Below are 20,406 nucleotides of genomic sequence, written 5' to 3'. Positions count from 1 at the left end.
GCTTCTTTGAGGTAAACTTTAGTGTTGCTTGTTATGTTGTTGTGTATCTAATGATTTCGCTTTACTGCTGATGATTTCATTTTTTAAAATTAAAGTGTATTTCACACCTTGAACCTTTATCAGAATAAACTGCAGAGTGTTTCCAAAGTAATGATGACAGAACCAATCAAGAGTATTCAAGTTTTGATTTGTGATTCAAGTAATTATAGCTGCAGTGAAACATTTCACTTACTTGCCTAGACTGAAAGGAGGGAGTCAAGAAAAGAGATTTGCTGTAAAGGGTAAATAATACCTTAAATACTGGTAACAATATAGATGCTTGATATGTTTGTTGTTAGGGCAATTTGGGGTGTTAATGGGCCCCATTAGCATTTTAAATAACTTCCTGTATTAAGTAAAGTTTTCAAACTTTATATATTTTTAGCCCACCATCTGTGTATTCAAATCATTCTGCACCCGTGGTCCATTGTCCATATGTAAATGATTATTGTTATCACTATTTCTTGAGAAGTGCTGGATGGATCTTTTTCAAAAAGCTGGCAAAAGCTGTGCCCATTCCATTTTTGGACTGATATTAAAAAAAAACCCAAAATGTCCTACTGGCTGTCATCTTGGATTTTTTCAATTGAAGTTTGTTATCGCTATTTCTTCAAAAGCACAGAAAGGATCTTTCTTAAATTTTATATGTAGGTTCCCCATGAGGCCAAGTGGTGCCCATTTGATTTTGAGTCTGATAAAAAAAATGGCTGACAGGCAGTCATCTTGTATTTTAACTGAAAGTTTGTTATTGCTATATCTTCAGTACTAAAGCATTGTTATTTTTGAAATTTCATGTGTATCTTTCCCCTTGTCCCTGGTTTTGCCAGTTTGATTTTGGCACTAATCAGAAAAACAAAATGGTCAACTTGGATTTTGATTTTGAAATTTTGTTATCACTATTGACTTGAGAAGTACTGTATACATCTTTTTCAAATTCATGAATAAGTTACTTTAATTAGAAAAACAAGATGGCCGAGTTCTCTCCTTGTGTCTGTTTGATTTTTTGATTGATCAGAAGAAACAAAATTGCTTCAAGGGTGGCCATTTTGGATTTTGTAGGTAAAGATTATCATTGCTATTTCTGCAAAGGAATTTTCAAATGTCTTATCATTAAGAGCAAAAACAGAGATGAGAAAAGGGAAAAGATTCAACCTTCATAGAGGAAATTAACATCAAACAATGGTGGGCACCAAGATCCCTCTGGTTCACAAATTTCCTTCCAAATTCAACAATTATCTTCCTAAATCGAGGCAAAAATGCCCTATCCCAAACCAGTGAAAAAAAATTAAGGTATTCAAAGTACGTTTCTGTAAGGTATCCTATCCTACATACAACTACATCAAGTACCGAACATTGAACTGCACACTGAATAAAAAACACATTATTAAGAAGTTATCCAAAACAATATTTTCTCTTGCACTGGTATTGAACAGCTCCAACCCTAGTATTTAGCTGTTCCTACTCTGGTATTGAGCTGCTTACACTGGAATTGAGCTACTCCTATTGCAGTGTTCATCTGCTCTTACTCTAGTATTTAGCTGCTCCTACACTGGTATTGAGTTACTCCTATGCTGGTATTGAGTTAATCCTATGCTGGTATTGAGTTGCTCCTACACTGGTATTGAGTTACTCCTATGCTGGTATTGAGTTGCTCCTACACTGGTATTGAGTTGCTCCTATGCTGGTATTGAGTTGCTTCCACACTGATATCGAGTTGCTTGTGCTGTGCTATTGAGGAGCTTCTATATTGGTGTTGAGCTTCTACACTGATATTGAATTGCTGCTTCTCTAGTATTGAGCTGTTCCTACACTGGTATTGGATTGCCCCTTGTCTGGTATTGACCTGCTCTTACACTGATATTGACCTGCACCTACACTGGTATTGAGCTGCTCCTACTCGGGTATTAACCTGCACCTACACTGGTATTGGATTGCTCCTACTCTGGTATTGACCTGCACCTGCACTGGTATTGAGCTGCTCCTACTCCAGTATTGAGCTGCTTCTACACTGGTAATGAGTTGCTCCTACCCTGGTATTGAGTTGCTCCTATCCTGGTATTTAGCTGTTCCTACTCGGGTATTTAGCTGCTCCTACTCTGGTATTGAGCTCCTACTCTGGTATTGAGCTCCTACCCTGGTATTGAGCTGTTCTTGAACCATTAGTGAGCTGCTTAAACTTTAATTGAGGTGTTCATACATTAGTACTAGTATTGAACTGCTCCTATACGAGTATTGTTCATACATTAGTACTAGTATTGAGCTGCTCTGATACAAGTATTGTTCATACATTAGTACTAGTATTGAGCTGCTCCGATACTAGTATTGTTCATACATTAATACTAGTATTGAGCTGCTCCTATACTAGTATTGTTCATACATTAGTACTAGTGTTGTGCTGTTCTGGTATTGAGCTGCTCCTCTACAAGTATTGTTCATACATTAGTACTAGTATTGAGCTGTTCCTTTACTATAATTGTTCATACATTAGTACTAGTATTGAGCTGCTCCGATACTAATATTGTTCATACATTAGTACTAGTATTGAGCTGCTTCGATACTAGTATTGTACTAATATTGAGCTGCTCCGATACTAGTATTGTTCATACATTAGTACTAATATTGAGCTGCTTCGATACTAGTATTGTTCATACATTAGTACTAGTATTGAGCTGCTCCGATACTAGTATTGTTCATACATTAGTACTAATATTGAGCTGCTCCGATACTAGTATTGTTCATACATTAGTACTAGTATTGAGCTGCTCCTATACAAGTATTAAGCTGTTGTAAGTTTCACCAACATAGCCAGATCATGAGTAACTTTTGGGACACCATTATGTGCCGATACAAGTTATAACTGTGGACTATGCCTAAAGGTCTTGAGTAAATTGAAAAAATGAGTAATATTCTATTAAGAACCTATTGTCACTCTGTTGTCTTGTTTGAATGTACAGATTAAAAAAATTTCCATAATTTTTGATAAATTTTTTGTTGGGTCAATATATCACTAAAATTATGAAAAAAAACTTCAAAGGTTGGGAAATACTAATTTCATATATATGTAATAGTATCAAACTGAATTTAAGGAGACAGAATATCACAATTCTCCAACACATCAATTAGTCAATGTTTTAAGTGATTATAACAAAACAGAAAATGACAATGCATAGCTTTGACATTCATCAGTTAATACAAATTCTTTTAGAATTAGTGAGAATACAAGGGGAAATAACTATGTTTGATCTTTGACCTGGTTGATTTTAATTTGGAAAAGCATAGCTATTTTATTCATACTGGTCATGTTTGATTTCGGAAATTTAATTATAATGAAATTTTCAGTTCTGATATAAGCTGTTCTGTGTAATCACTGTATGTGTACTTAATTTGAGCAGTAACCTTAATTAGAGAATTGCTTATCATACTCGTAAATTGTCAGGAGAGAATATTTGTAGATAAATTTATTCTTTTTCAAATATATTACATACAATAAATGGAATCTAACATGAGAATATGTCCTGCTAAGTCGCAGTATCACAGCTATCCTTGTTGTTTATACAGAAACACAACTAGATCATCTCCCTTTACTTACATCAGATTTTGCACTTCAGCGGTCCCTATAGCCTTTTGAGGCATAGAAACTGAAAATTACTCCAGTTATTTTTTTTCAGCAGTTTTATTCAAAATAATCAGAAGACTCCTGTTTCATCTAAACAAGATCCCTATGACAAGAAGACCGATGAAAACGCTATTAAGTCATGATTTTCACATGATATATCTGGAATGTGATTAAATCATACAATATATTAGCAGCAAAATGTCATGTGGGAAAGAGACATGTGATGTGAGATTGTATTTTTTTTTCATATTAAACTGGCCAGCGGTGTGTTTTCATTCATAGTTATCAGTGTACTTCATTTTTTCCCTTCATTTTTCTTCTTCTTCAAATGGTATTTGCTGTTCTTAGATTCTCATTCTTTAAATTTGACGTAGAATTAAAAACAATATATGACATAGGATCTTTGATGATGGTTTTAATCACTTAAGTCAGCAAATTTACATTTATACAGATTTCATAATCATAATTTTGAGGACAAAATCAAATGCAGACAGCCATTTTGTTGTGCCATTTTAAATTCATGATGACAGCAAGACAGATTATGTGATAAATCTTTTATGTAATAGATTTTTCCTTTCAATGATCACTGTTCAGAACTGACTGACTTGTATTTCAACATTTCCAAGAGATAAACAGTATAAACGGTTTTTCCTATGAAGCTATAGATAAACAGTTGACGATATAGTAGAATTTATAGTTAAATACTTATCCTACCTTATATATCTCGGCAGGGTGAGTGGTCAGGCTACACTTAGGTAACACACTCACCTTATATATCTCGGCAGGGTGAGTGGTCAGGTGACACTTAAGTAACACACTCACCTTATATATCTCGGCAGGGTGAGTGGTCAGGCTACCCTTAGGTAACACACTCACCTTATATATCTCAGCAGGATGAGTGGTCAGGTGATACCTAGGTAACACACTCACCTTATATATCTCGGCAGGGTGAGTGGTCAGGCTACACGTAGGTAACACACTCACCTTATATATCTCAACAGGGTGAGGGGTCAGGCAACACGTAGGTAACACACTCACCTTATATATCTCAGCAGGGTGAGGGGTCAGGCGACACTAAGGTAACATACTATCCTTATATATCTCAGCAGGATGAATGGTCAGGTGACACCAAGGTAACACACTCACCTTATACATCTCAGCAGGGTGAGTGTTCAGGTGGCACTTAGGTAACACACTCACCTTATATATCTCAGCAGGGTGAATGGTCAGGTTACACTTATGTAACACACTAACCTTATATATCTCAGCAGGGTGAGTGGTCAGGTGACACGTAGGTAACACACTAATCTTATATATCTCAGCAGGGTAAGTGGTCAGGTGACACTTAGGTAACACACTCACCTTATACATCTCAGCAGGGTGAGTGGTCAGGTGGCACTTAGGTCACACACTCACCGTATATATCTCAGGAGGGTGAGTGGTCAGGCTACACTTAGGTAACACACTAACCTTATATATCTCAGCAGGGTGAGTGGTCAGGCTAGGTGTAGGTAACACACTAAACGTATATATCTCAGGAGGGTGAGTGGTCAGGCTACGTGTAGGTAACAAACTCACCTTATATATCTCAGGAGGGTGAGTGGTCAGGCTATACGTAGGTAACACACTCACCTTATATATCTCAGCAGGGTGAGTGGTCAGGTGACACTTAGGTAACACACTCACCTTATATATCTCAGTAGGTTGAGTGGTCAGATGACATTTAGCACCAGCCTGATTCAGTTTGTTTTCAGCAGTATTCCAGTTTCCTTCCTAAGTGAGGTCCCTCACCAGCTTCCAAGTATGATTAATATAAACTAATAGGTTGTTTGTAGTTGTTGTAAAAAAAGTTTTGAAAACGTTTTGGAAAAAAATTTTGTTTGTCAGAAGGAATTTTAGACATTGTATAAGATGACATTTCAACATGGATCAGTCTCAAGAATTGGACTACCACATGGAAAGGTTGTTAATAGAGGCTTAGGGTATCAACTGAGTGAGTTAACTCAGGTTTAGAATGTCATCTTAGTTCATTAAGGCTTATGATGTCCACGTTTAGAGTTAGTTAAAGCTTAGGGTGTCAACTTAGTGAGTTAATAGTGGCATAGGATATCAAATTAGTTAAAATAGGCTTTGGATGTCAAATTAGTTAATTGATATAGGCTTGGGATGTCTGTATAGTGAGTAAGTAAACAGAGACTTAGGATGTCCAATTTGTAAGTAAATTAATGAAGGCTTAGGATGTCCATTTTGAGAGTTAATTAATGAAGGCTGAGGATGTCCATTTTGAGAGTTAATTAATGAAGGCTTAGGATGTCCAATTTGAGAGTTAATTAATGAAGGCTTAGGATGTCCAATTTGAGAGTTAATTAATGAAGGCTTAGGATGACCACAGTGAATCAGTTTATGAAGGCTTAGTATGTCCAATTTGAGAGTTAATTAATGAAGGCTTAGGATGACCACAGTGAATCAGTTAATGAAGGCTTAGGATGTCCAATTTGAGAGTTAATTAATGAAGGCTTAGGATGTCCAATTTGAGAGTTAATTAATGAAGGCTTAGGATGACCACAGTGAATCAGTTTATGAAGGCTTAGGATGTCCAATTTGAGAGTTAATTAATGAAGGCTTAGGATGTCAAATTTGAGAGTTAATTAATGAAGGCTTAGGATGTCCAATTTGAGAGTTAATTAACGAAGGCTTAGGATGTCCAATTTGAGAGTTAATTAATGAAGGCTTAGGATGACCACAGTGAATCAGTTTATGAAGGCTTAGGATGTCCAATTTGAGAGTTAATTAATGAAGGCTTAGGATGTCCAATTTGAGAGTTAATTAATGAAGGCTTTAGGAATCAGTTAATGAAGGTTTAGGATGTCCAATTTGAGAGTTAATTAATGAAGGCTTAGGATGTCCAATTTGAGAGTTAATTAATGAAGGCTTAGGATGACCACAGTGAATCAGTTTATGAAGGCTTATGATGTCCAATTTGAGAGTTAATTAATGAAGGCTTAGGATGCCAAATTTGAGAGTTAATTAATGAAGGCTTAGGATGTCCAATTTGAGAATTAATGAAGGCTTAGGATGTCCAATTTGAGAGTTAATTAATGAAGGCTTAGGATGTCCAATTTGAGAGTTAATTAATGAAGGCTTAGGATGACCACAGTGAATCAGTTTATGATGGCTTAGTATGTCCAATTTGAGAGTTAATTAATGAAGGTTTAGGATGTCCAATTTGAGAGTTAATTAATGAAGGCTTAGGATGTCCAATTTGAGAGTTAATTAATGAAGGCTTAGGATGACCACAGTGAATCAGTTTATGAAGGCTTAGTATGTCCAATTTGAGAGTTAATTAATGAAGGTTTAGGATGTCCAATTTTAGAGTTAATTAAAGAAGGCTTAGGATGTCCAATTTGAGAGTTAATTAATGAAGGCTTAGGATGACCACAGTGAATCAGTTTATGAAGGCTTAAGATGTCCAATTTGAGAGTTAATTAATAAAGGCTTAGGATGTCCAATTTGAGAGTTAATTAATGAAGGCTTAGGATGTCCAATTTGAGAGTTAATTAATGAAGGCTTAGGATGTCCAAATTGAGTGTTAATTAATGAAGGCTTAGGATGTCCACTTAGTGAGTTAATGAGTGTTAACTCAGTTTGAGAGTTAATTAATAAAGGCTTTTGAAGACCTCTCAGTGAGTTAGTTAATGAAGGTTTAGGGAGACCACTTCATGGATTAATTAATGAAGGCTTTGCTGTCTAGAAGTAATAATATCATGGTTTCTGCCAGTTTGATTGGAAAGGGCCCCTGACTAAAAATACTGAAAATACTGTCAGCTTTTTCAGCCCTAGAAATATACCATTGGCTTTTTATGAATTTGGGAAATAAATACAAAAGTAGAAAATTGATAAAGAGATATAACAATAAATAAGTGAATAAAGAGATGAAAAATAAAAGAAAATGGTGTTTAATAGTTTATACAATAATTATTGAAATGAACAGCGTGTTAAGGATAATTTTCATATCAGTGCTTACTGTCTATCATGTTATTTAACCGGTGTTTTAGTTACTACCATTTTTCTTACATGTACAATATCTGTAGAATTTTTTGATAACTGAAACAACAAAGAGGTATGAAGAAAAGGGATTGTTTTTGTTAGCTTACTTTATTAGGACTAGTTAACAAAGAAATCCAACAATTAAAAAAGCAAAAGAGAAAATATTGAAACAAAAAGAAAAAGGAAAGAAAATATAGATATAAAAAAAACTTACTAGTATATTATTTAACATTAGAAAATAATTTTTATAGCTAAAGCTATTATTTTTCATTGCTTGTGAACAATCAATCTCATCTCAAGTTATTTTTTTTGAATTCTGGAATCCTATGTCCAGCTATCCATTCCAATTATTAGTAAGATATTTACATGATAAACGGACACGTTTATCACCAATTAACATCTGTCCTTATGTCGCCAATAATATTTGTCCTTATGTCACCAATAACATCTGTCCTTATCTCACAAATAACATCTGTCCTTATGTACATCTGTCCTTATCTCACCAATAACATCTGTCCTTATGTACATCTGTCCTTATCTCACCAATAACATCTGTCCTTATGTCACTAATAACATCTGTCCTTATGTCACCAATTAACATATGTCCTTATGTCACCAAATAACATCTGTCTTTATCTCACAAATAACATCTGTCCTTATGTCACCAATAACATCTGTCCTTATCTCACCAATAACATGTCCTTATGTTGCCAAATAACATGTCCTTATGTCACCAATTAACATCTGTCCTTATGTCACCCATTAACATCTGTCCTTATCTCACCAATATCATCTGTCCTTATGTCACCAATTAACATCTGTCCTTATGTCACCAATTACATCTGTCCTTATGCCACCAATAACATCTGTCCTTATATCACCAATTAACATCTGTCCTTATGTCACCAGTAACATCTGTCCTTATGTCACCAATTAACATCTGTCCTTATGTCACCAATAACATCTGTCCTTATGTCACCAATTAACATCTGTCCTTATCTCACAAATAATATCTGTCCTTATCTCACAAATAATATCTGTCCTTATCCCACCAATTAACATCTGTTCTTATGTCTCAAATAGAATAGAAATGAACATGAAATTTTTCAATTTTTTTTTATTTGAATGTCTGGAAAAGTCATCTGAATTGATGTTGTCTACCCTTAGCCCCCCTCTCTTCTTCCATTCCGTGGGAACATGAAAAATAAAATGACTCTTTGAATTTTGAATTTTTTGAATTTGTTTTTTTTAAGAGACTGTCAAGGGTAGAATATATATTGATTGTAAACGTTAACAAGACAAGGACTGAAACTCAATGTTTTAACTCCTATGGAGAAATTGTAGACTGAAATTGGGAAAATAAGTATCATTTTAATTTGGAATGGATATGTGAACTGGACTCTATAAACTCATGGCAAAAACCTCAAATAGCTTCAGTCACACAAGTGACTAACTGATAATGCTAGAAGGACAGATTTTTTAAGGAAGAGAAGTTGGATAAGAAGAGAATCTAAGAATGGCATAGCCTTGGCTTTAGTGACGTAGGACTGCTATATACACTTTATTTTTCAGGTGTGTACTACCATCACAAAAAAAGATTGGAGCTATGTGATTGACTCTAAGTATTAATTTTTTTTCTTACATGTTCTTGGTATATATATATTGATATTTAGAAAATAAGTATGGTACTACAAATATTTTGTTTATGAGTATTTTGATTGATATTTTTTTGTTTTTTTGTTGTTTTTTTTAAGACAAAGATCAGAGAAGTGTTTCCTCTGCCTTTTTGAAATACACACAAATATTCAATGGTGTAGTCATGCATTCATATGCGTTTGACTCATTAAAATTTGAAGGGAAGTTGATTAAGACTTTGTAATGTGTTATTCCCATGTGGTATATGGTGTTGAATTTGGTTTCACTTCAATTCTCTGTTAGTACTAACAGTAAGGACTTAAATGGACTTGATGTGTGTGAGGTTTTTTTTAAACTGGATAAATAAATGTGTAGTGTGTAGGGCATTTATCTCCTTACAGTGACATTTGTAATGTTATTAAGATCTATTTTATTGTATTCTAAAATAAAAAAAAAGGTTTTCTCTTAGGCTTATAGTCTGCACATCCTGAATAGTGGTGTAGGTAAGGGGAGGTAACTCCTATATGCAGATCACTGGAGGTTAATGGTGCATTTACTTGTCAGGGATTTCAGTGTGTACAACTGATCTAATGTTAAATGTTTCATGCTTGTGAAGTGTTGATTGCTCTACTATATTTGTGAGGTTGATGTGAATACTATAACCTAGAAGCCTGCTGGTTGTCAATAATAGTTTGGTCTTGATATCTACAGTTACATGAACATCTGGTACACAACACTTACAAAGGCCTATTTGATGTAAAGAAATAGTAGTTTTTGTGTGTTTCATGCCACAAGATAGAATGGTGTTACTATAGCAGTGTCATTGTCATTTAGAACAAAAAACAGATAATTTTGTGTAACCACCTTGATGGTTGGTTTGTCCCCTGCAACAGTTAGGGTGATAGACTGAAATCAGATGGACTTAAGTAGACTGATTTGTAAGAGAAATTAAAACTGAAACAAATGCCTTTGTCAGCACCAGTTAATTTCTTCTTTTTTTTATGTAGGAATAATGGCTTTAATTTGTCTTTACATGGGAAGAAAAATGAGAAAACATGTAGGATGAATTGGAGTATATAAAACTTCTGTTTTGCTTCTCTGCAGCACATTGTTGTGTTATTACAGCAAAATTTCAAAATTTTCTGCAAGTATGTAAATCGCTTAAACCAGCGATTTCTCTATCAATTTTAGTTCTTTTGTTTGATTTTGGAGAAGAATATGACCATTTAGAACCCAAATTTTCAGAAGTCAGCCTGGAAATTTAGAGAATTATCCTTAAATTTTATGTAATGATGTAATGATTGGGCTGGGATTGTTCCTAAAGGAGGTCATGGATAGAGAGAGGGCATGTTAGGAAAGAAAGGTAAGATAAACAAACAAGCAAGCAAGTATATGTCCTAGAAACAAATATTTACTTCTATATTGAACTACTTGTATGATATATACTAAACAGTACAAATATTGTCATAAAATCTTAAAAAACTAACTTACTGTTCCAGGTATCCGGAACTTTTCAACCAGAGGTAAGACACGTTCTCTTTACCTTGTTTATATTCCAGAAAATTAATCAGTGATGTGTTTATTGGAAAATGTAAATACTGGATTAACTCTGATTTAAACCAGTGGGAAATACACATGCATGTTGCTGTTTTACACCTGTTAACAGTGTAGCTAATGTTTTGGTGAAAAGTGTTAATGGTCATGCAATTTTGAGGTATATTCATGACATATGATTTCCAGGATTGATTTGGTACTGTATTAATTTGACAACATTGTTATATTTAGTAACATGGTCCGACTTTCTGATGGCCTAATTTATCACAATAAAACTTCTGTTGTCAGCATTTAAATTAAGGAAACTTTTCAGCCAAAATGAAGACAGCAGTAAGTGGTGTAACAGCTAGGAGGTACGAGAGAATACACATGGTCGATGATCAAATTGATCGCTAGTGACAAGGCTGCCAAATCAGCAGTTTCCTAGACCAGTTCAGATTGATGAAAAAACGTCAACTAAAAATTCCAATCAGCATCCTATGTAAAAATGTTGGCGTAATCCAAATTAAATTCCGAAACTGGAGCCAGAAAAAATGGAAACAATCTATTATTATGTTTGTTAGACTGAACGTAAGTAATAAAGAATTTAATTCAAAGTCTGTTGTTTGGTTACACAGGTGGTATGTATTTGTGTAGTTAACAGTGTTGTAAAGAGCTATTCCCCTAATCAGACTAGGATTAGGTCTTCAATTGTTTACTGCTAAAAAAAATCACCGGAAATTATCCATAGAATAAGGATGTAACGTTGGGTGATATGTATAAGATACCATTGTCAAAGAGACTTTAATATGTTTACTTGGAAATGGCTATTACGATTAATCAAATCACACACTTCTTTCTTACTAATTACAATAATTTATTGAAAGGTTATTCAGTTGTGACCAGTACTTCAAGTAAAAAGTATTGATTAAGGATTGGATGTAATTATTCTGTAATTTTCCATTAAATATCCTCGGGAAAACTTGTGTCCAATCATTTGAGTTACTTCCCTTTAACTGTTATTGAAGATAATGATGACTGAGTGTTACAGGGTTGCTATGGAAACGGAGAACCCTGTGATGGATACTTATTCTCATTAATATTTCAGGGTTTGTTAAACATGTGACTAAATAGCTTTTGGTCATAGAGTATCTGTGGTGGCTATGATGCCAGCAGTGTATAGATTTGAGAATTGTTTGGAATACATTGAAGTTTTGTTTTACACCATGAATGAAGCGTTATTTTCTCGTAAACTTATTGAAAGCATCACTTGACGTACGTCTGTCAGGGTGAGCAGATTGACTTATTGAGATATGTAACATGTATTGAGATATGTAACATTTATTTTGTGAGTGTTTGGTTGTAATTTTGTTTCGGAAGCTGAAGCAGGCGGGGGCGAGATGGAAGTTACTGTTTTGGAAAAGATATAAGGAAGCATTACAGAAATAATAAAATATTTGAATCAATTGATTTGTCAGAATATTTGACCTATTGTCATTTGTCCGAATGTCATAACCTGTGATGTTGATTGACCATAGTATTGGACTTTTGGTCATTGGTAATGGAGTCGTTCCTGTGATATGTTTTGTACCTGTGGCGGTTTGTGAGAATGTCTACTCATTGATCATTAATTGTGATGTTTTATACATATAATGCATTCAATAGTGAAATAAAATGACACAAAATAGAGACAGTCTTGACTTTCTGTGGGAGGTGAAGGATGAAGCAAAAGTCATGCTTGCTGAAAATGCCTTGTACTGGATGACATTGCTTACATTTAATGATGATAAAGGTGGCAGTGTTGGTAGTTCTCAATTTTATGCCAACATGCTGTTTTAATCTGTTGCTTCAATCAGCTGTTGTTTAACTCAGCAGAATGCGTGAATCAGCTGTTGTTTAACTCAGCAGAATGCTTGAATCAGCTGTTGTTTAACTCAGCAGAATTCTTAAATCAGCTGTTGTTTAACTCAGCAGAATGCTTGAATCAGCTGTTGTTTAACTCAGCAGAATTCTTAAATCAGCTGTTGTTTAACTCAGCAGAATGCTTGAATCAGCTTTGTATAAAAATGGAACCACTCACACTAAAAATGCTATGCTTGATTAGATCTGTGTACTAGAATGAATGAAAATCCCTCCCCTCCATCTGTCATTAAGTAAACCTGGGTTATGAGTACATTCATTCCACTCTCATCCCTCCATCTTTCATCAAGTGACCCTGGGTTATGAGTAAATTAACCCCTACCTCATCCTTACATCTGTCATCAAGTGACCCTGGGTTATGAGTAAATCAACCCCTACCTCATCCTTACATCTGTCATCAAGTGACCCTGGGTTATGAGTAAATTAACCCCTACCTCATCCTTACATCTGTCATCAAGTGACCCTGGGTTATGAGTAAATTAACCCCTACCTCATCCTTACATCTGTCATCAAGTGACCCTGGGTTATGAGTACATTAACCCCTACCTCCCCTTCAATCTGGAACCAAGTGACCCTGGTTGTTGTGAGTACATTACCTCCTCCATCTGTCATCCATTCTTTCTCCTTCATCTCAATCTCAGGCCCCCCCCCCTTCCCCTCCCTCAAAAAAGAAGAAATTTCCATTGATGAATGCGGTTCTGTGCACCTGAATTGTGAAAGCTTATGGTGGAGAAGTTGCTAGGTACCAGTAAATGTTGTATTCCACCTCTATAGTAGTAACCCCCAGGGATTAATGTCCCCTGACTCTATAGCCTTTAATTTTATTTCTGGGCTACGTGCCCTGTTTATGGATTAATTTAATCATAATCTCATTTACACTACTAACCTGGGAAAAAATGTTCACATAGTTTACGTGAAAATCATCAGGGCTTACTTTTATGTTTTTTTAACTGTCCTTCTTCAGTTTCAGGAATCTGTTATTTTGTAGAAGGAAAACAGTCTTTGTGTTCATGTCTGTGTAAACGTTTTACATTTCTCATTTTTGAATAACCTCCGTATGGATTGTAACATGGACAGAAAGATCCTTGGAAGGCAGGAACCTGAAAATCCCAGGGGGCTGGGTTATGGGACAGAAATGGGGTAAAATGTCTTGAAAAATGTTTTCTCTAGTTCTGTAAATAACAGGTAAATGTTGTTACGTATATAAGTTGAGGGTTCCAGTCAAGTCCTTGGGGTCCCCAAGTTGGCTCGAAAAGAACTAAAATTTTTCAATATTTACACAAGAAATGAACATTGCTATCTCTTTCTGTCACAGTTATGAATATAAAGGGTTAAAATTTTGTTGACTGTGTGAGTTTTATGAGGGTTAGATAATAATTTGGTCATGACTAGGCTGGGTAATGAGGCCCAAAGTGGGAAAGTTGTCATATTCTAAAAAGTTTCTAGAAATGCCACAGCAGTAGACAGTTGAATGGGTAAGGAATATGAGTTCCCATTTAAATTCTAGAAGTAAATAATACTGTATCTTAATGTGAAATTTTGTATTGTTTGATGACTTGTAGATTGAAAATGGTCTTTGGGCACATATCCTTTGCATAGATACTGATGACAAAGTGATTGTATAAAGGAATATAACAGGAGTTGGATAGAGACATGTTGTTGTTTGATTCATGACATTGCTCTTTGATTCCCCTAATTGTCCAAATGCTTTTATTAATTTTTTTATTTAAACTTTCAATTTTCACTTTAGAAATGATGGATATATGTTAAAAAGAAATGTATAACTTCATGTCAGACAGATATGGTTACACATGTAGATAGGAAATATATAGCTTCATGTCAGACAGATATGGTTACACATGTAGACAGGAAATGTATAGCTTCATGTTGGACATATATGGTTACACATGTAGACAGGAAATGTATAGCTTCATGTCAGACATATATAGTTACACATGTAGACAGGAAATGTATAGCTTCATGTCAGACATATATAGTTACACATGTAGACAGGAAATGTATAGCTTCATGTTGGACATATATGGTTACACATGTAGACAGGAAATATATAGCTTCATGTTGGACATATACATTTTGACAAACCGTCATCCTATTAAATATTTCTGTATTATCTTGTAGTTCTTTCTAAACTTTACAAGCAGTTTTGGAAATATTTTCATTTTCTCTTTTTCGAAAATGTTGTCTTTGAATTCTTAACTGAAAGTTGACAAGAGCCTAATGTTTTTGTTGTTTTAAAGGCTCCCGTATCTAGAATGAATGTATCCCAATATCGTCTCTCGTCAAGGCCATCCTTAAATATGTAGATCACTGACACCTTATGAGACGGGTGATTAGATTAGGTGGCGACACTATAGTCATGTACAGAGCATGGTTAAAGGACCCGTAGCTGGAATCAACATATAATATAAACGGTATTCTGACACTGGTTCACACACCTCTGTAAATTAGAGGCAGATCATCAGTAAAAAGTCCAAGTCTTGTATCATTTCAGGTATGAGATATGGTATTGTGTAATTGTGAATTATTTTTGCCAGGCATTGGTGGAGTGATTATAAACCTGTTATATTAAGAATTGAAAAAAAGGTAATGTTCATGTTTATATATGTTTATATGTAATGAAAATGATCAAAGCATTGTGTACCATTTAAAATATCCTGTCTGTATACAAAAATCTACCAGTATACAGAAGACTGGGTCAGTAATTAGAAGGAAGGTACATATAACGAAGGCTGGGTCAATAATTAGAGGAAAGGTAGATATACAGAAGGCTGGGTCAGTAATTAGAATGAATGTAGATATACAGAAGGCTGGGTCAGTAATTAGAAGGAATGTAGATATACAGGAAGCTGGGCCAGTAATTAGAATGAAGGTAGATATACAGGAGGCTGGGTCAGTAATTAGAAGGAAGGTAGTTTTACAGATGGCTGGGTCAGTAATTAGAAGGAAGGTAGACATACAGGAGGCTGGGCCAGTAATTAGAAGGAAGGTAGATATACAGAAGGCTGGGTCAATAATTAGAAGGAAGGTAGATATACAGAAGGCTGGGTCAGTAATTAGAAGGAATGTAGATATACAGAAGGCTGGGTCAATAATTAGAAGGAAGGTAGATATACAGGAGGCTGGGTCAGTAATTAGAAGGAAGGTAGATATACAGGAGGCTGGGCCAGTAATTAGAAGGAAGGTAGATATACAGAAGGCTGGGTCAATAATTAGAGGAAAGGTAGATATACAGGAGGCTGGGCCAGTAATTAGAAGGAAGGTAGATATACAGAAGGCTGGGTCAGTAATTAGATGGAAGGTAGTTATACAGGAAGCTGGGCCAGTAATTAGAAGGAAGGTAGATATACAGAAGGCTGGGTCAGTAATTAGAAGGAATGTAGATATACAGGAAGCTGGGCCAGTAATTAGAAGGAATGTAGATATACAGGAAGCTGGGCCAGTAATTAGAAGGAATGTAGATATACAGAAGGCTGGGTCAGTAATTAGAAGGAAGGTAGATATACAGGAGGCTGGGTCAGTAATTAGAAGGAATGTAGATATACAGGAAGCTGGGCCAGTAATTAGAAGGAATGTAGATATACAGAAGGCTGGGTCAGTAATTAGAAGGAAGGTAGATATACAGGAAGCTGGGCCAGTAATTAGAAGGAAGGTAGTTATACAGAAGGCTGGGTCAGTAATTAGAAGGAAGGTAGATATACAGGAGGCTGGGCCAGTAATTAGAAGGAAGGTAGATATACAGGAGGCTGGGCCAGTAATTAGAAGGAAGGTAGACATACAGGAGGCTGGGCCAGTAATTAGAAGGAAGGTAGTTTTACAGATGGCTGGGTCAGTAATTAGAAGGAAGGTAGTTATACAGAAGGCTGGGTCAGTAATTAGAAGGAAGGTAGTTATACAGAAGGCTGGGTCAGTAATTAGAATGAAGGTAGATATACAGAAGGCTGGGTCAGTAATTAGAAGGAATGTAGATATACAGAAGGCTGGGTCAGTAATTAGAGGGAAGGTAGATATACAGAAGGCTTGGTCAGTAATTAGAAGGAAGGTAGATATACAGGAGGCTGAGTAAGTAATTAGAATGAAGGTAGATATACAGAAGGCTGGATCAGTAATTAGAAAGAAGGTAGATATACAGAAGGCTGAGTAATTAATTAGAAGGAAGATAGATATACAGAAGGCTGAGTAAGTAATTAGAAGGAAGGTAGATATACAGAAGGCTGGGTCAGTAAGTAGAAGGAAGGTAGATATACAGAAGGCTGGGTCAGTAATTTGAAGGAAGGCTGAGTAAGTAATTAGAAGGAAGGTAGATATACAGAAGGCTGGGTCAGTAATTAGAAGGAAGGTAGATATACAGAAGGCTGAGTAAGTAATTAGAAGGAAGGTAGATATACAGAAGGCTGAGTAAGTAATTAGAAGGAAGGTAGATATACAGAAGGTTGAGTAAGTAATTAGAAGGAAAGTAGATATACAGAAGGTTGAGTAAGTAATTAGAAGGAAGGTAGATATACAGAAGGCTGGGTCAGTAATTAGAAGGAAGGTAGATATACAGGAGGCTGGGCCAGTAATTAGAAGGAAGGTAGATATACAGGAGGCTGGGCCAGTAATTAGAAGGAAGGTAGATATACTGAAGGTTCGTTTAGTGTACTTTAGGTTTAGTTTGTTATGCAGAAAGCTTTGTGACTATGGAGAAGGCTAATCATTATATAGAAGGCTGTTAGTATACAGAGGGTTTGATCAGTATACAGAAGACTGTCAGTGTACAGAAGGTTGTCAGTATACAGAAGATTGTCAGTATACAGAAGATTGTCAGTAAACAGAAGGCTCTCAGTATACAGAAGATTGTCAGTATACAGAAGATTGTCAGTAAACAGAAGGCTCTCAGTATACAAGGCTGTCAGTATATGGAAGGTTGTCAGTATACAAAAGGCTGTCAGTTTACTGAAGGTTGTCAGTATACAGAAGGCTGTCAGTACACAAGGCTGTCAGTTTACTGAAGATTGTCAGTATACAGAAGGCTGGGCTATACAGAAGGTTGTCAGTATACAGAAAGTTGTCAGTACACAAGGCTGTCAGTATACAGAAGGTTGTCAGTACACAAGGCTATCAGTATACAGAAGGTTGTCAGTACACAAGACTGTCAGTATACAGAAGGTTGTCAGTACACAAGGCTGTCAGTATACAGAAGGTTGTCAGTACACAAGGCTGTTAGTATACAGAAGGTTGTCAGTACACAAGGCTGTTAGTATACAGAAGGTTGTCAGTACACAAGGCTGTTAGTATACAGAAGGCTGTCAGTACACAAGGCTGTCAGTATACAGAAGGCTGTCAGTATACAAAAGGTTGTCAGTATACAGAAGGTTGTCAGTATACAGAAGGCTGGGCTATACTGAAGGTTGTCAGTATACAGAAGGCTGGGCTATACAGAAGGCTGGTTTCCAATGCAAAAATAAAGCTTAAGTCAGTATACTTGGTCTGTGTTGGTATACAGAAGGCTGGGTCAGTATACAGAAGGTTGACAATAACAGAAGGCTTGGTTATACAGAAGGCTGGGACAGTAAACAGAAGGCTGGGTTTCAATACAAAAATAAAGTCAAGTCAGTATACTTGGTCTGTGTTGTCAGAAGGCTGGGTCAGTATATTTCTCAGTATCTAACAGGATGTTTACAGTACAGAAGTTGCAGTGATACAGATTATCACAAAAGTGATAAAAAAGAGATGAAAAAATGTGTGGTTGGTTATGTCCTTTGTTAACACAAAACTGAACCTATGACAAAAACTTGCTTGTAGACCCGTTGTCTGTAATACTTCATTTGCCTGGCTCTGTTGATATAGAAGACACGCAGTCCTTGTCCCTTTAGGGTTAATCGGTAGAGAACTTTCTGTCGTCAGTGTCTATTGCTAATCACTACAAATGACAATGCGTCCCCCCCAATATCAGGTCTGGCAATGACCTCGTTGAATATGCAAAATCTCTGGAACTTGATTAGAACTTGTGATCAAAGGGCTATCTGACTGTACCTAATGCTACAGCAGAAGATTTTAGTCAGCCGTTGGCTTTAAACAAATCAGCATATATCTACCATTTATGTAGCTGTTAGCTATAGGATACACAAATCAGCAGCCACTGGACCGGGCATGCCAAAGGTCAGGATGGGGTCCATTGGTAAAGCTATGCAATCTGTTTAATCATCCCTTAACAAGGCAAAGAAAATCTGGATATACCTGTAGCTAGTTCTGGAGTGACATTACCAAGGATTTGATCTGTTTCAACTTGATATTGTACAAGGTGATCCTGATGTTGCAAATATGAATTGTTAGATCAACACCTGAGGCCTTGTAATGACCCCAAACACCACCACAAGTGATGAACCCCTGAGGCCATGTAATGACCCCAAACACCACCACAAGTGATGACCCCCTGAAGTGATGAAATGACCCCAAACCCCACCACAAGTGATGAACCCCCGAGGCCATGTAATGACCCCAAACCCCACCACAAGTGATGAACCCCTGAGGCCATGTAATGACCCCAAACCCCACCACAAGTGATGAACCCCCGAGGCCATGTAATGACCCCAAACACCACCACAAGTGATGACCCCCTGAAGTGATGAAATGACCCCAAACCCCACCACAAGTGATGAACCCCCGAGGCCATGTAATGACCCCAAACACCACCACAAGTGATGACCCCCTGAAGTGATGAAATGACCCCAAACACCACCACAAGTGATGACCCACTGAGGTGATGTAATGACCCCAACTGCCACCACAAGTGATGAACCTTTGAGGTGAAGAAATGACCCCAACCGCCACCACAAGTGATAAACCATAGAGGTTATGAAATGACCTCAAACACCACCAAAAGTGATGAACCCCTGAGGTGATGTAATAACCTCAAACCCCACCACAAGTGATGAACCCCTGAAGCTATGTAATGACCCCAACCGCCACCACAAGTGATGAACCTTTGAGGTGATGTAATGACCCCATACCCCACAATAAGTGATGAACCCCAGAAGTGATGTAATGACCTCAAACACCACCACAAGTGATGACCCCCTGAGGTGATGTAGTGACCTCATACCCCACCACAAATGATGAATCCCAGAAGTGATGTAATGACCTCAAACACCACCACAAGTGATAAACCATAGAGATGATGTAATAAACTCAAACCCCACCACAAGTGATGAACCCCTGAGGTGATGTAATGACCCCAAACACTACCACAAGTGATGACCCCCTGAAGTGATGTAATGACAACAACCGCCACCACAATGGATGAACCCCTGAGGTGATGTAATAACCTCAAACCCAACCACAAGTGATGAACCCCTGAAGCTATGTAATGACCCCAAACCCCACCACAATGGATGAACCCCTGAGGTAATGTAATGACCCCAAACCCCACCACAAGTGATGAACCCCTGAAGTGATGTAATGACCACAACCGCCACCACAAGTGATGAACCTTTGAGGTAATGTAATAACCTCAAACCCCACCACAAGTGATGAACCCCAGAAGCTATGTAATGACCCCAAACCCCACCACAAGTGATGAACCCCTGAAGCTATGTAATGACCCCAAACACCACCAC

At 36.6% G+C, this 20,406-nt stretch overlaps 1 protein-coding gene across 3 annotated transcripts in view; it reads left to right on the top strand.

Moving 5' to 3' along the window:
* The window catches only part of LOC132544915 (nucleolysin TIAR-like), a 275,990-nt gene that overhangs the window by 1,097 nt on the left and 254,487 nt on the right, over positions 1-20,406 (top strand). For 2 of the 3 annotated variants that reach the window (XM_060208576.1, XM_060208575.1), the window contains exon 4: positions 10,837-10,860. The exons of the other annotated variant lie outside the window; for it this stretch is intronic. In XM_060208576.1, the coding sequence (XP_060064559.1) occupies positions 10,837-10,860 (24 nt within the window). The remainder of the gene's footprint in view (positions 1-10,836; positions 10,861-20,406) is intronic. 3 annotated transcript variants of the gene reach the window in all.

This window comes from Ylistrum balloti, unplaced genomic scaffold, assembly GCF_031769215.1.
Source record: "Ylistrum balloti isolate Yb309-2 unplaced genomic scaffold, AGI_CSIRO_Ybal_v1 Utg369814, whole genome shotgun sequence".
Lineage (NCBI taxonomy): Eukaryota > Metazoa > Mollusca > Bivalvia > Pectinida > Pectinidae > Ylistrum > Ylistrum balloti.
The sequence above is the reverse complement of the archived record's forward strand: the minus strand, read 5'-3'. Positions and strand labels throughout refer to the sequence as shown.